The following is a 12,108-nucleotide window of genomic DNA, read 5'->3' on the forward strand; positions in this document are numbered from 1 at the left end:
TACTGACCAAATTGTCAGGTCAGGACTCCTCCCCTAGAATCCAATGGCTGTTTCCTTTGGTCTTCTCAGGTGCAGAGAATGATGTGAGCAGTGGGAGTCAGGTGTCTTGGGGTGTTTGCTACTGCTTTTTATAGTTTGTCTTCCTCTTGAAAACATTTCCAGCTGGGGGGAAGGCAAAAAGCAGTTGTAAAAGGAAACTCCATATTGTTTGCTAAAAGGTAGATTTATTTATTTATTTTGCCCCTGCCCCTTTTCTTGCCAAAGAATGGGTGCTTAGCAGGGAATGGTCCATCAGCCTTATTTACATCTGGCTGAGGCATCTGCTTGCCCTTTGTCTCTGAGGAACTAGTTTGGTCACTCCCCAAACTTATCTGGAAAGCATACTTCTAGTCATGATCTCAGTTTATGGTCATAAACCCTTTCCCACAGGAAAGCTCTATAAACCATTGTCATAAACAGATAGCTAAGGGTTAATGTCTCTTTCACCTGAAGCACCTGACCAGAGGACCAATCAGGAAACTGGATTTTTTCAACTTTGGGTGGAGGGAATTGAGTGTCTGTGTCTTTGTCTTTTTTCTTTTGTCTGCCTGCCTGCTTTCTCTGAGCTTTGGAGAAGTAGTTCTATTTTCTAGTCTTCTGTTTCCAAGTGTAAGGACAAAGAGATCAGATAGTAAGTTATATGGTTTCTTTTCTTTGGTATTTGCATGAATATAAGTGCTGAAGTGCTTTGATTTGTATTCTCTTGGAATAAGGCTGTTTATTCAATATTCTTTTAAGCAATTGACCCTGTGTTGTATCATCTTAATACAGAGAGAACATTTGTACTTATTTTTCTTTCTTTTTATATAAAGCTTTCTTTTAAGACCTGTTGGAGTTTTTCTTTACTTCAGGGAAATTGAGTCTGTACTCACCAGGGAATTGGTGGGAGGAAGAAATCAAGGGGAGATTTGTGTGTTGGATTGCTAGCCTAACTTTGCATTCCCTCTGGGGGAATAGGAAAGTACTTTTTGTTTCCAGGACTGGAAGCAGAGAGGGGGAGTCACTCTGTTTGGATTCACAGAGCTTGTGTCTGTGTATCTCTCCAGGAGCACCTGGAGGGGGGAAGGGAAAAAGGATTATTTCCCTTTGTTGTGAGACTCAAGGGATTTGGGTCTTGGGGTCCCCAGGGAAGGTTTTTCAGAGGGACCAGAGTGCCCCAAAACACTCTAATTTTTTGGGTGGTGGCAGCAGGTACCAGATCCAAGCTGGTAACTAAGCTTGGAGGTTTTCATGCTAACCCCCATATTTTGGACGCTAAGGTCCAAATCTGGGACTAAGGTTATTACAACCATCATTTCTGATCTTAAGTGAAAGTCTGGTTTATAGTTCAGTTGGTGCAGGGCCAGCAGGCTTCTTACCTGGCTCCACGTGGCTCCCCGGAACCTGTGACATGTCCCTGCCATTCCTAGGTGGAGGAACAGCCATGAGGGGTTTGGAGTGTGGAAGGTGGTACGGTGCGCAGGCTCTGGGAGGGAGTTTGGTGCGGGAAGGGATAGGTAGTAGGGGCATGGGAGGCTTTCTGAGGTGCCAGATCTGTGCGGTGCTCACCTTTGGCATCTCCCCACAAATGGCAATCTGTCCCTGCTGCTCTTGGGGGGGCACTTCTAGGTCGCTATGTCCGCTGCCCTCACCCTGAGCGCTGGCTCTGCAGCTCCTATTGGCTGAGAACTGCAGCCAGTAGGAACTGCTGGGGTGGCACCTGGGGACAGAGACAGTTCTCCGAGCTGCCTTGCTGTGCCTCTACCTAGAAGCAGCAGGGACAGGTCGCCATTTGCAGGGAGATGCCCATGGTGAGCACCGCCGAGATCTGGCACCTCAGAATGCCTCTCATGCCCCTACTAACTATCCTGCACCAAACTCCCTCCAAGAGCTCATGCCCCGCACCCCCTCCTGAGCCCCAGTCCCTTCTTAATTAACCAGGATTTTTGATTTACGGGCATCCCTCATTCCCCCAACATGCCGGATAAGAGAACTTTTACTGTATATCCATATATTTGAATAATGCTAGCCTTCTGTCTGTGTAAGCCTCTGCAGTAAGGCCTGCATAGATCAGGAAGGAGACTTCCTGGTTTTCATATGTTTTAACCACCTTTGGTCACTTAGGCATTTTATTGTCCTGCTTGCTCTGCCCAGCTTTACTGTCTGTCAGTGCCTCTCTGGGCAACAGTAATAATATGTCTGTATATTCGCCTCTCAAAATTTTATCCTTAGTAGTATTGAGAAGGTGAATTCCTATCTGCCACCTCAGCATACCTGGAGCAGCAATTCTGTCCCATGAATTCACGTTCCCTATCAGTATGAGCCTTGCAGACTACTCAGCTATATCTTCCCGCCAGGGCCGGCTTCAGGCACCAGCTTAGCAAGCAGGTGCTTGGGGCGGCCACTCCAGAGAGGGGCCAGTTATTCAGCGGCAATTCAGTGGAGGGTCCCTCACTGCCGCTCAGAGCGAAGGACCTCCTCCTGAATTGCTGCAGATCGCGATTGCGGCTTTTTTTTTTTTCTTTTTTGGCTGCTTGGGGCAGCAGAACCCCTGGAGCCAGCCCTGCCTCCAGCTCCTGATTAAGGGATCCTGCCCCATGGCGAGGGGTCTGCCCTGACTGACTATTGGCTGTTGCCCATTATTACCATCTCTAGACCTCCGCCCCCTCGGAAAGCTCCCAGCTGCTCCAGTAACTGAAGACTAGCTTGTGACAGCTGTGTAATGTCACTGACTTCTGTAAGTGGGTTTACCCCAGACATCCCTGACACAGCTCCTAGGACACTAGATCTCTTTCCCGCTGTCCCTCCGTTCCCCCCACATATCTTAGTTCTGTTATCCCACTCAGTTTGGTGTCTCCTGATCTTTAGAGGAAAGGGTAAGTGACCATTCTCCCCTCCCCCTATATATCCCTTGAGAGGACAAGTAAGTTCCCCGAACCCTGCCAAGGTCCCTCCCACAGTCGCGAGTTGCAGCATTGGATGGAAAAGGACTCCCTTTCACACTCCACCCCTGCAACCTTCCACTGGTGCTGATTACAGTCATCCCTATGAGCCACGTAGCTCTTCGGTCCTGCAATCCGTTCAAATGTCTTGGCTCTAGGTGATCCACTACACCTTTTAAGTCTTGTGGTAGTCCCACTGCCTGTTTGGCAGGCTTCCTGCTTCTGATATACTTTAAAAATGTTTTCTACTATTACTTTCTTTGTGTTTAGCAAGTTACTTCTCAAATTCTTTCTTGGCTTTACTTTATATTTTACTTGCCAGAGTTTTTGCTCCTTATTTTCTGCATTAGGATTGGACTTCCAAATTTTAAAGGGATGCTTTTTTGTCTCCAGTGACCTCCATCATTCTGCTGTTTAGCCATGGTGGGATTCTTTTGGTCCTCCTACTGTCTAATTTTGGTTATACATTTAGTACAATGAATGTGTATATAATTACGTATAGACGTAATGCATAACATTAGAATAACCACCACTTGTATGGGTTTACTTTGGACACTGAAACAGAGGCAATTGTTGCCTGTTAAATTGTTTGTCATGTTGTCCATAGAAAACAAAAGCAAGTAATCTATGTAGACTGATGTGAAATAAAAATAATTGGAAACAAAATATATACCAGTAAAAAGTGATCTGTAGTAGGCTTACCATCTGTTTGTTATGTTGAAAAATCCTTACCCTTCAATGCAGTTTTTAACAGTGATTTATGGATTTCTAGGTAAGAAGGGTCAGCATGTTGTCTAGTGAAATGTGAAACCTAGCACCTGTGGCAGCTTAATCAGCACTTGTTTCTTTCTCATCTCACTGTTTATGACAGTAGTGCTGTGAATCTGAGAACAGTTTGACTTTGGTTCTAGGTTACAAAGGTACTCTAAAGCAAATAAATGGATGGATCTCTTTTTTTCAAAAATAGCTTAACTGGTTCAGTTTTTTATTTCTTTAGATGACAGCACTGAATGCCAGACTGGATCAAAGAAGGAAGAACAAAATGACAAAGAAAAGAAAGATGAAGAGGAAACTCCACTACCTACTTATAGGGCCAAATCGATTGTTGAGAGTTGGGTGTGGGGTAAACAACCAGGTATTATGAATGTTTCAGTAATTCTTTTTATGGCATTAAATACTTTACATTGATGGCTAATTGAAACAATTAGGGTTAGTTAGATCAAATGCATATGTTGATTGCATTTGTCACGTTAGCTGAATACTTTTGCTGTGCTAAATGATCAGTACCAAAATAGTTAATGATGTTAACATTTAAATTTGCCATCTTTAGGTTTTGGTGTTAACTTCATTAACATGAACAAGGAGAGTTCACACCTCTCTGAGCTTTTGTTTCAGGTGTGTCCAGAGATTTGGACAGATTTTACTACATCAGTATAGTATTGTACCTTGCACTATGAAGTTAGTTTGACACGAGACAACCTATTTGTGCAAGTCTCTACATTTTAAATTTGTCTCCAACAGACGTAAGCAACCTGTTATGGTGATTGCAGTAAAATCGCTCCCTGAACGGTAGAGAGCCATGGCTGACCTACTGAGGTCAATGCAGTGGAAGTGTAGATGCTATATGATCTATATTAATCCCAATAGTCCTCCAGCAGCTGTCCCACATGCCCCATTCCCTTTAAATGCTACTGCCCAGGGATCATGAAGACTAGAGGCTACCACCTTCTTTAATCTCCTCCACACATTTTGAAATGCCTTTTCCTGATTGCCCACCTCACAGCTCTCCCTTGCGGTGTGTAACTGACCATGCTAGTTGGACGCACTAGATGCATTCCCCTGCCTGGAATAAACAGGGGGTGTTAGATCTCTTTGGCCTGTGGGGAGAAGATGCTGTGCAGGCACAGCTACTGATGAGCTGTAGAAACGTGAATATTTATGAGCAGATTGCATAGAGGATGCTGGCAAAGGGGTGTGAGAAGTTTCAGCAGCAGTACTTCATGAAAGCGAAGGAACTGTGACAGGAAGACCAATGTTTAACCTCGTGCTGAGCTGTAGACCTGCTGCTTTTACAATGAACTGCATGCCATTCTTGGTGGAGACTCTACCAGCGCCCCATGGACTGCTCTGGATATTTCAAAAGAGCCCAAGATGTAGACCCCTGCCATGAACAGCGGGGAGGACGGGGAAGAAAAGGAGGTGAGGAGACTCATCAATATGTCCAGTGATGTCACAAGCCATGACCTCTTTGAAACTTCACCACCATGTAGCTAAACCCATCAGCCCAGCAGTGATGATTCTTATGAAGAGAAGAGATCTTGGGTAAGTGTGTGTATGCATTTTCCATTACAATCTTTAAATTTAAAGATGGCACCGGGCACATGGCCACTTGTGTCATGGCACATGCTTTGATTTTTCCCATTGCTTTACTCATATGGGAAGAGGTAGCAGTACAGCAAACAGAGGTGGATGTGGTGTGTGCTGTTCATTCCCCTGTTGGGTTATGCAGGGGGCAACAGGGAGCAGATTGTTTTTGTGCATAAGGATGCCCCTTGTAGCATCCTGAGAGAGCTCAATGAAACTTTCATGGAGATACCCTTCAGTCCTTTTCCAAAGGTTTCAAGGCCAATTTGCTTGCTTTCTCTGTGGTAGGATCCTTTCCCAGGCCACCCTGTGTTGTTTGACTGGCCCCATTGCAGTAAACAGGCTAGCACCAGCTGAACCCTTTGCCGTTGTTAACCATAGGAATGAGATCTGCTAAAATCACCATCATCTGGAACATTCGTGCCAATATTCAGTGCTGTTTCCTTATATCTAGGGCCCTACCAAATTCACGGCCATGAAAAACACGTCACGGACCTTGAAATCTGGTCAACCCCTGTGAAATCTGGTCTTTTGGGTGCTTTTACCCTATACTATACTGATTTCACAGGGGAGGCCAGTGTTTCTCAAATTAGGGGTCCTGACCGAAAAGGGAATTGCAAGGGGTTACAGAGTTATTTTAGGAGAGTTGTGGTATTGCCACCCTTCTGTGCTGCCTTCAGAGCTGGGCAGCTGGAGAGCGGCAGCTGTTGGCCGGCGCCCAGCTCTGAAGGCAGCGCCCCCTCCAGCAGCAGTGCAGAAGTAAGGGTGCAATACAATACCATGCCACCTTTACTTCTGCGCTGCAGTCTTCAGAGCTGGGCAGTTGGAGAGTGACGGCTGCTGACTGAGAGCCTGCTTCTGCACTGCCGCTGTTGGCGGCTCTGCCTTCAGAGCTGGGATCCTGGCTAGCAGCCCCCACTCTCCAGATGCCCAGCTCTGAAGGCAGTGCTGCTGCCAGCAGCAGCTCAGAAGTAAGGGAAAGACCCCTTTCCCCCACAACTGCTCTTTGGGTCAGGATCCCTACAATTGTAGCACCATGACATTTCAGATTTAAATAGATGAAATCATGGAATTTATTATTTTAAAAATTCTATGATCGTGAAATTGGCCAAAGTGGGCCATGAATTTGGTAGGGTCCTACCTATACCCATATAATAGAGACCAAAATTTTGTTTCGTTTCAACCAGAATTTCTTGTTTCTGGTGGCCTGTACTCACTGTAGCTAGAACTGGAGATCAGTGCTGTGCAGAGGCGCTTCAAAGCTGACATCTCAATAAGTATGTCTTACTAAATGTTGTTACGGGAAAAAAGGGAGGGAGTTTTGAAGCTGATCTTTCCCTTGCTGTTGTGAGTGTAAGTCCAAAGAGATCTCTCTTTTTTTTTCCTTTTTTTTTTTTTTTTTATTATCTACAGCAACTGCTTTTTCAGCCTTGTGGGATTCCCCCTGATGAGGAGACAGAGGCGACTAAGGAGGACCTGTTTAGTGAAATCCTGCAAGCCAGTGCTGCATCTGACTGAGCAAAAGACCTTGAGAGCCCTCATGGCAGACAACAGGGAAAAGGACAGAGCAGACGGAAGAGAGGCCCAAGAAAAGGAGAGGAAGATGTACCAGGACATTATGGATCTTCTCAATCGGCAAACACAAATGCTGTAGGTCTGAGTTGACCTACAGATCCAAATACCCAGACTCCTCACGCTTTGCAGTCTTTAGAGAACTCGGTGGTAGCAGCTCTTTACTCCCCCTGCGTTCTGCACTCCTCCATCTCTAAGCCTGGGGAAAATGACACCTTCACATACACTGATGTGTGAGAACCATGGTTGGTGTATGTTAAGCTACAACAGATTATTTGCACTGAAATGGATTAGAAGTGTTTGCTCCCTTTCCAATTTCATTCCCCCATTAATGTATGTTTACAGTTTATATTGCATTGCTGCTTGTTTTGCATGTTGTTTTTCCCTAGTTTTTGCCATTCAATAAATTTTCATTTTTTGAAAATAAAATGATCTTTATTTCACACCATTTATTGTTGAAGGCACAAAGGTATTCAGAGCACTCAGTACTTATGAATTCTGTGGTGCTCTATATTTATAGTTCAAGAAAACACCCAGTCATATTTATAAATGTAAAGCAAGCACCACATAATTCAAAGCTTTAGTAATAAATATCATCTAAAATGTTTATAAATGTACAGCAAGCGCTGTGCAATTTCTAGTACAACCCAAAACTTCAGGCCCGGAGAATAATCCAGCACAGAACCCTATTACAGCTGACTATTAAAGTTTTCTTTCAAAACCACCCTCAAATGCTCAGCTCCGTTGTTGAACTCATGTTTGGTTTTCAGTTAGCAGAGAGTTGCTCCACCTCCGCCCCCATGATATACAAACTTTGGCATCTATACACTGATGTAACTTGTGTTGACCAAAGTTTGTAGACCATGGTCTTTGTAATCTAAAATGGGAGTAGGATCCTAAAGCAAGGAGAAAGAGAGGTAGGGGGTGTATGTTTAAAACTTTCTTGGTGCGGTAGTGAACTAAAGAATGAGATCTTTCTGATCCATGCTTTAGTCCTCATTATAGCAGAATGAGAACTCTGCTGTAGTTAATATTAATATGTTAAGGCTTGTCTTCAAAGTGGAGCTTTGCTAGAATAGCTGTTGTGCTTTAAAATCGTACTCTAATGCAATTCAACTTTCAAGTGTAGACAAGTCTTTAGACTATACCTACTCCTTGTTATGCACATTATTATTGAGCTGTAGTATTGGTGGCTCTAAAGTGAATTAAAACATACTTTTATCTAATGTACACACAGCTAAAAACAGCTACCTTTCAGGAGTTCTGCCAATTTTTGTGGCTTTACAATTGCTTTTTTCTTTTTAAAAAAATTACTTTGCTCTCTTGTTACTATGTGGAAGACTCTACAGAAATGGGAGAAACTGACTACGTTTTCAAATAGCTAGCCTTTGACCACACAAAGTTGTCAAGTGCACAGGCACCCAAACTGAAAAATAAACTTTTTTCCCTCTGCTATATTTTATAGTGGTTAGGGCACTAGCTTAGGACTTTGGAATTTAGTTCCTTGCTCTGCTACAAACTTCCTGATGACCTTGGACAAGGCATGCAGTGCCTCAGTTCCTCATCTATAAAATGGGGATAATAGCACTTTACTAGATTTCAAAGCACTTTGAAATCTAGTAATGAAAAATCTTATTTAAGAAATAAGTGGTATTTTGTGCAACAGTAGCCAAAATTTCAGACTGTGAGACTTGATTTTTTTTTGTTTTTTTTTTTTGTTTTTTTTCCTCAGCTGCTAATATGCAGTGGGAAGTTTGGAGTTCGGAGCCTGTTTCAAGCATGGAGATATTTAACAATTGTTATTAAAGAGGGGTTTAAAGTCAGTCTCTTCACCTCTCACAAAATCAGTCAAGTTGACTGTGTTGTCAGTGAGCCTTTGCCAATAGTTACACTCAATTTTACAATGCACCATTTACATTATAAAACCATTTGTAAGCATTTACAACGGGTGTAATAATATAGCCCCCTCCCCCTGTCCTGCCAAAGATGTGCACAGGTACACCCCATGAACCCGTGAAAAGCCAGTCAGTGCTGATACAGGGGACCGCCTGTATGTGTAACTTCACAGGCCTGAGACCATATTTACTAAGAGTATAGGTAGAAAATGCCTTTCTATGAATGTCTTAGGGGAGTAGTGCTCTTGGCTTCGATCTTACTGGCGCAGGCCTGAGTAGGGGAGAAACAGTTTGTGCCTGTTTGTAATTTACATTAAAGCCCTTTACTCTGCCAGAACAGCAGGTAAATTAGAATGAGCCCTTTTGTCACGTTTTTGGGGCAGCAATGATAGATACATATTCGTTCAGAACAATGAGGCCCTTCTGATTAGGGCTTTTGGTTGTTACCATAGTATAAATCTTAGACATTTGAGGTAATGACATGCAGATTTGACTACTCAGTGGCTTCTTACTCTCTTTCCATTTTACATTCAGTCCTTACTAATCTAAGTTTGAGAGAAGAACATTTCAAGCTGCCTTTTGCCTTGCTTTCCCTTGGAAAAATCCTAATTTTATTACTTACTAACCACCCTAATTTTTGTATTGCTTCTCCTTAAAACTTTAGCTTTCATTTATTTTCCAAATTATACTTTTCTCTTTTTTGTACTGTTGAGGTTCCAGTGATGCAAAGGTGTGTGTATATATAAGTGCAGCTTCTCTCTTTCTTGGACATGAAATAGGAAAATAACATGCTCTACAATGGTACAGAATCTCTTTTGGGTTGGAGAAGTAGCCTTTTAATCTTGTATTACTTTATGTATACATTGTCCTCTTTCATTCTTGGTATCCTTCCTTTTCTTCAGTGTATTTTATGCCAGAGCGTGGTGATGGCGGTGTCCCCTTAGTTATAGCATTAATCTGCAGAGTCCTGCAGTGCTGCTAGTTATTAAAGGAGTTGGAAAAACTACAGTGGTTATAGTGCCTTAAAGTCACTAAATGAATCCTGAATAAGGGCACGGCTATGCTTGCAGATGTAGGGCGCTTTGAGTTAAACCCGCCTTCATAGAGCACAGTAGGAAAAGCGCTGCAGACCAAACTGACAGCTTCAAGCGCACTGGCATGGCCACATTTGCAGCACTTGCAGCGGCAGTGGGAGTGGTGCATTATGGGCAGCTATCCCAGCATGTAAGTGACTCCAACGTGCTTTTCAAATGGGGTGGGGGGGTGGGGTGGAGTGTGACAGGGAGTGTGTTGTGTGTTTGTAGGGGGACAGAGAGTGGGTTTTTGGGGGGCTGAGAGCATGTCAGCCTTCTGTCTTGTAAGTTCAGACAGCAGCAGACCCCCCCCGCCCCTTTCTTTCACACACAGCATTCCACACTAATGCTTGCTTTGTCTCAGCCCGCTGTCAGAAGCAGAGCTTTCAAACAGCATATCCACCTTCCTATAGCAAGTTCAAAACAATAAGAAGAGTGGCCACTTGACTTAAAAGGATTATGGGACCTTTCTGGATGCTGATCAGAGTGCAGTAATGCAACACCTCGTCCTCACTGGTGCTGTGGCACTCCAGCAGGGGTGCAGCAAACGTTATTCCACTTGCTGAGATGGAGTACCAGCAGTGCTGTAGCTGTGGAGTCAGAGCGCTCTACGTGCCTTGCCAGTGTTGTCGGGTAGTGAGCTAGTGCACCCAGGGCTTCTTTATTGCGCTGTAATTCGCAAGTGTAGCCAAGCCCTAAGAATATATAAAATGCACTGAAAAATGCATTTTCTAAACAATGTTTTAGAAATACTGTAAGTTTTCAGTGTTTCTATCCAGCAAATGATGGTAGTGTCAGAATTCAATTAGAGGCTTTGTATGGTCTTAACTCCCAATTCATGTATCTAACTTAAATTGCCCAGCTGCCTACACAGAGTGTCTGTGTTTAATAAACTTTAGCACACTTGAGATATATTAGCCTATTGCTAACTTGCTGTTCTTAAATGGATGTAGTGAACAGAGTACTGTATCTGCAGTTTTTTGCCCTCTGCTTGTCCTTGTCTTCATAAGGATATTTTTATTTTTATTTTAGAAAAATGTGATGAAGAGCCTAGATAGTCAAATTAATCAGACACTGTTTACCTTCAAACCTGTTTTCAGGTACTTACGTAATACTTAAATAATAATCGGTTATATAGCTCATTACTGTTCTAAGTCCAAAAGTGCAACTTTTCTCCTGAAGTTAAATGCCATTTCAATTTGTAGAAAAAAGCATAAAGCATGGTTTTAAGAAAAAGACTGAAGAAATAAAGCTACAGTCAGTAAGCTAAACTAAGCTATTTTTATTTGCTTTAAATGTAGTTCTCGTTCCGTGCATTTACTTGATGTCATCTGACATTAGTCAGTGTTTTCTCTTAAAAAAACAAAAGCAAAAATTTTGATACAACGCTTATACATGTAAAAACTCAACTATAAAAGTCAGGAAGAAAGCCCCTAATTTAGTCACGTTGCATTTTATTAAAGCATGAAATGCTACATGTACACAAGGATGGAATTACTTTATTCGAGTTCCATTCACTTTTTGAAATCGGATGTATAGTTCACATTTTAAGTGATTTGAAGCAGAAATACTACTTTTCTATTCAACTTTTTTTTTTAACATCCTTCAGTAGCGTAGTAGCGTATTAATTTTAAATCGGGGGTCAGCAACCATTCAAAAGTGATGTGCCAAGTCTTCATTTATTCACTCTAATTTAAGGTTTTGTGTGCCAGTCATACATTTTAACGTTTTTAGAAGGTCTCCTTCTAAAAGTCTTTAATATATAATTAAACTATTGTTGTATGTAAAGTAAATAAGGTTTCTAAAACGTTTAAGAAGCTTCATTTAAAATAAAATGCAGAGCCCCCTAGACTCTGAAAATCAGTTTGCGTGCCGCCTTCGGCACTCGTTTCATAGGTTGCCTACCCCTGCTTTAAATGAACAAGAATTGTATAAATAAAATAAAACTGATAGCTTCCTTGTGTAGTCAAAACTGGTTTGTACCAGCAGTGACTTCATAAGTTTTAAGTGTTTGTAAGCCATTGTTTTTTACACAGGATTCCAGGGGATTTAAGGTGTATGGGGACAAGTTTGCTATTTTTAGATACTAATGTGTCTTGTTTTCTGGTACTGCTAGTAAAGCTAATTGCATCAGGAAGTCACTTTAGAGACAGTGTCCACTGGGGAAGATGAGAATTACCAGGATAGATTCAGTGAGATATTGTAGATACACATGTTATAGCAACAGTTTTCAAATCTTTCTGG

General features: G+C 42.5%; 1 protein-coding gene across 3 annotated transcripts in view; it reads left to right on the top strand.

The window, feature by feature from the left end:
* Positions 1–12,108, top strand: part of HERC2 (HECT and RLD domain containing E3 ubiquitin protein ligase 2) — a 200,821-nt gene that overhangs the window by 22,709 nt on the left and 166,004 nt on the right. For all 3 annotated transcript variants that reach the window (XM_050919178.1, XM_050919184.1, XM_050919190.1), the window contains one exon: positions 3,958–4,095. In XM_050919178.1, the coding sequence (XP_050775135.1) occupies positions 3,958–4,095 (138 nt within the window). The remainder of the gene's footprint in view (positions 1–3,957; positions 4,096–12,108) is intronic.

This window comes from Gopherus flavomarginatus, chromosome 1 (genome assembly GCF_025201925.1).
Source record: "Gopherus flavomarginatus isolate rGopFla2 chromosome 1, rGopFla2.mat.asm, whole genome shotgun sequence".
Taxonomy (NCBI): Eukaryota; Metazoa; Chordata; order Testudines; family Testudinidae; genus Gopherus; species Gopherus flavomarginatus.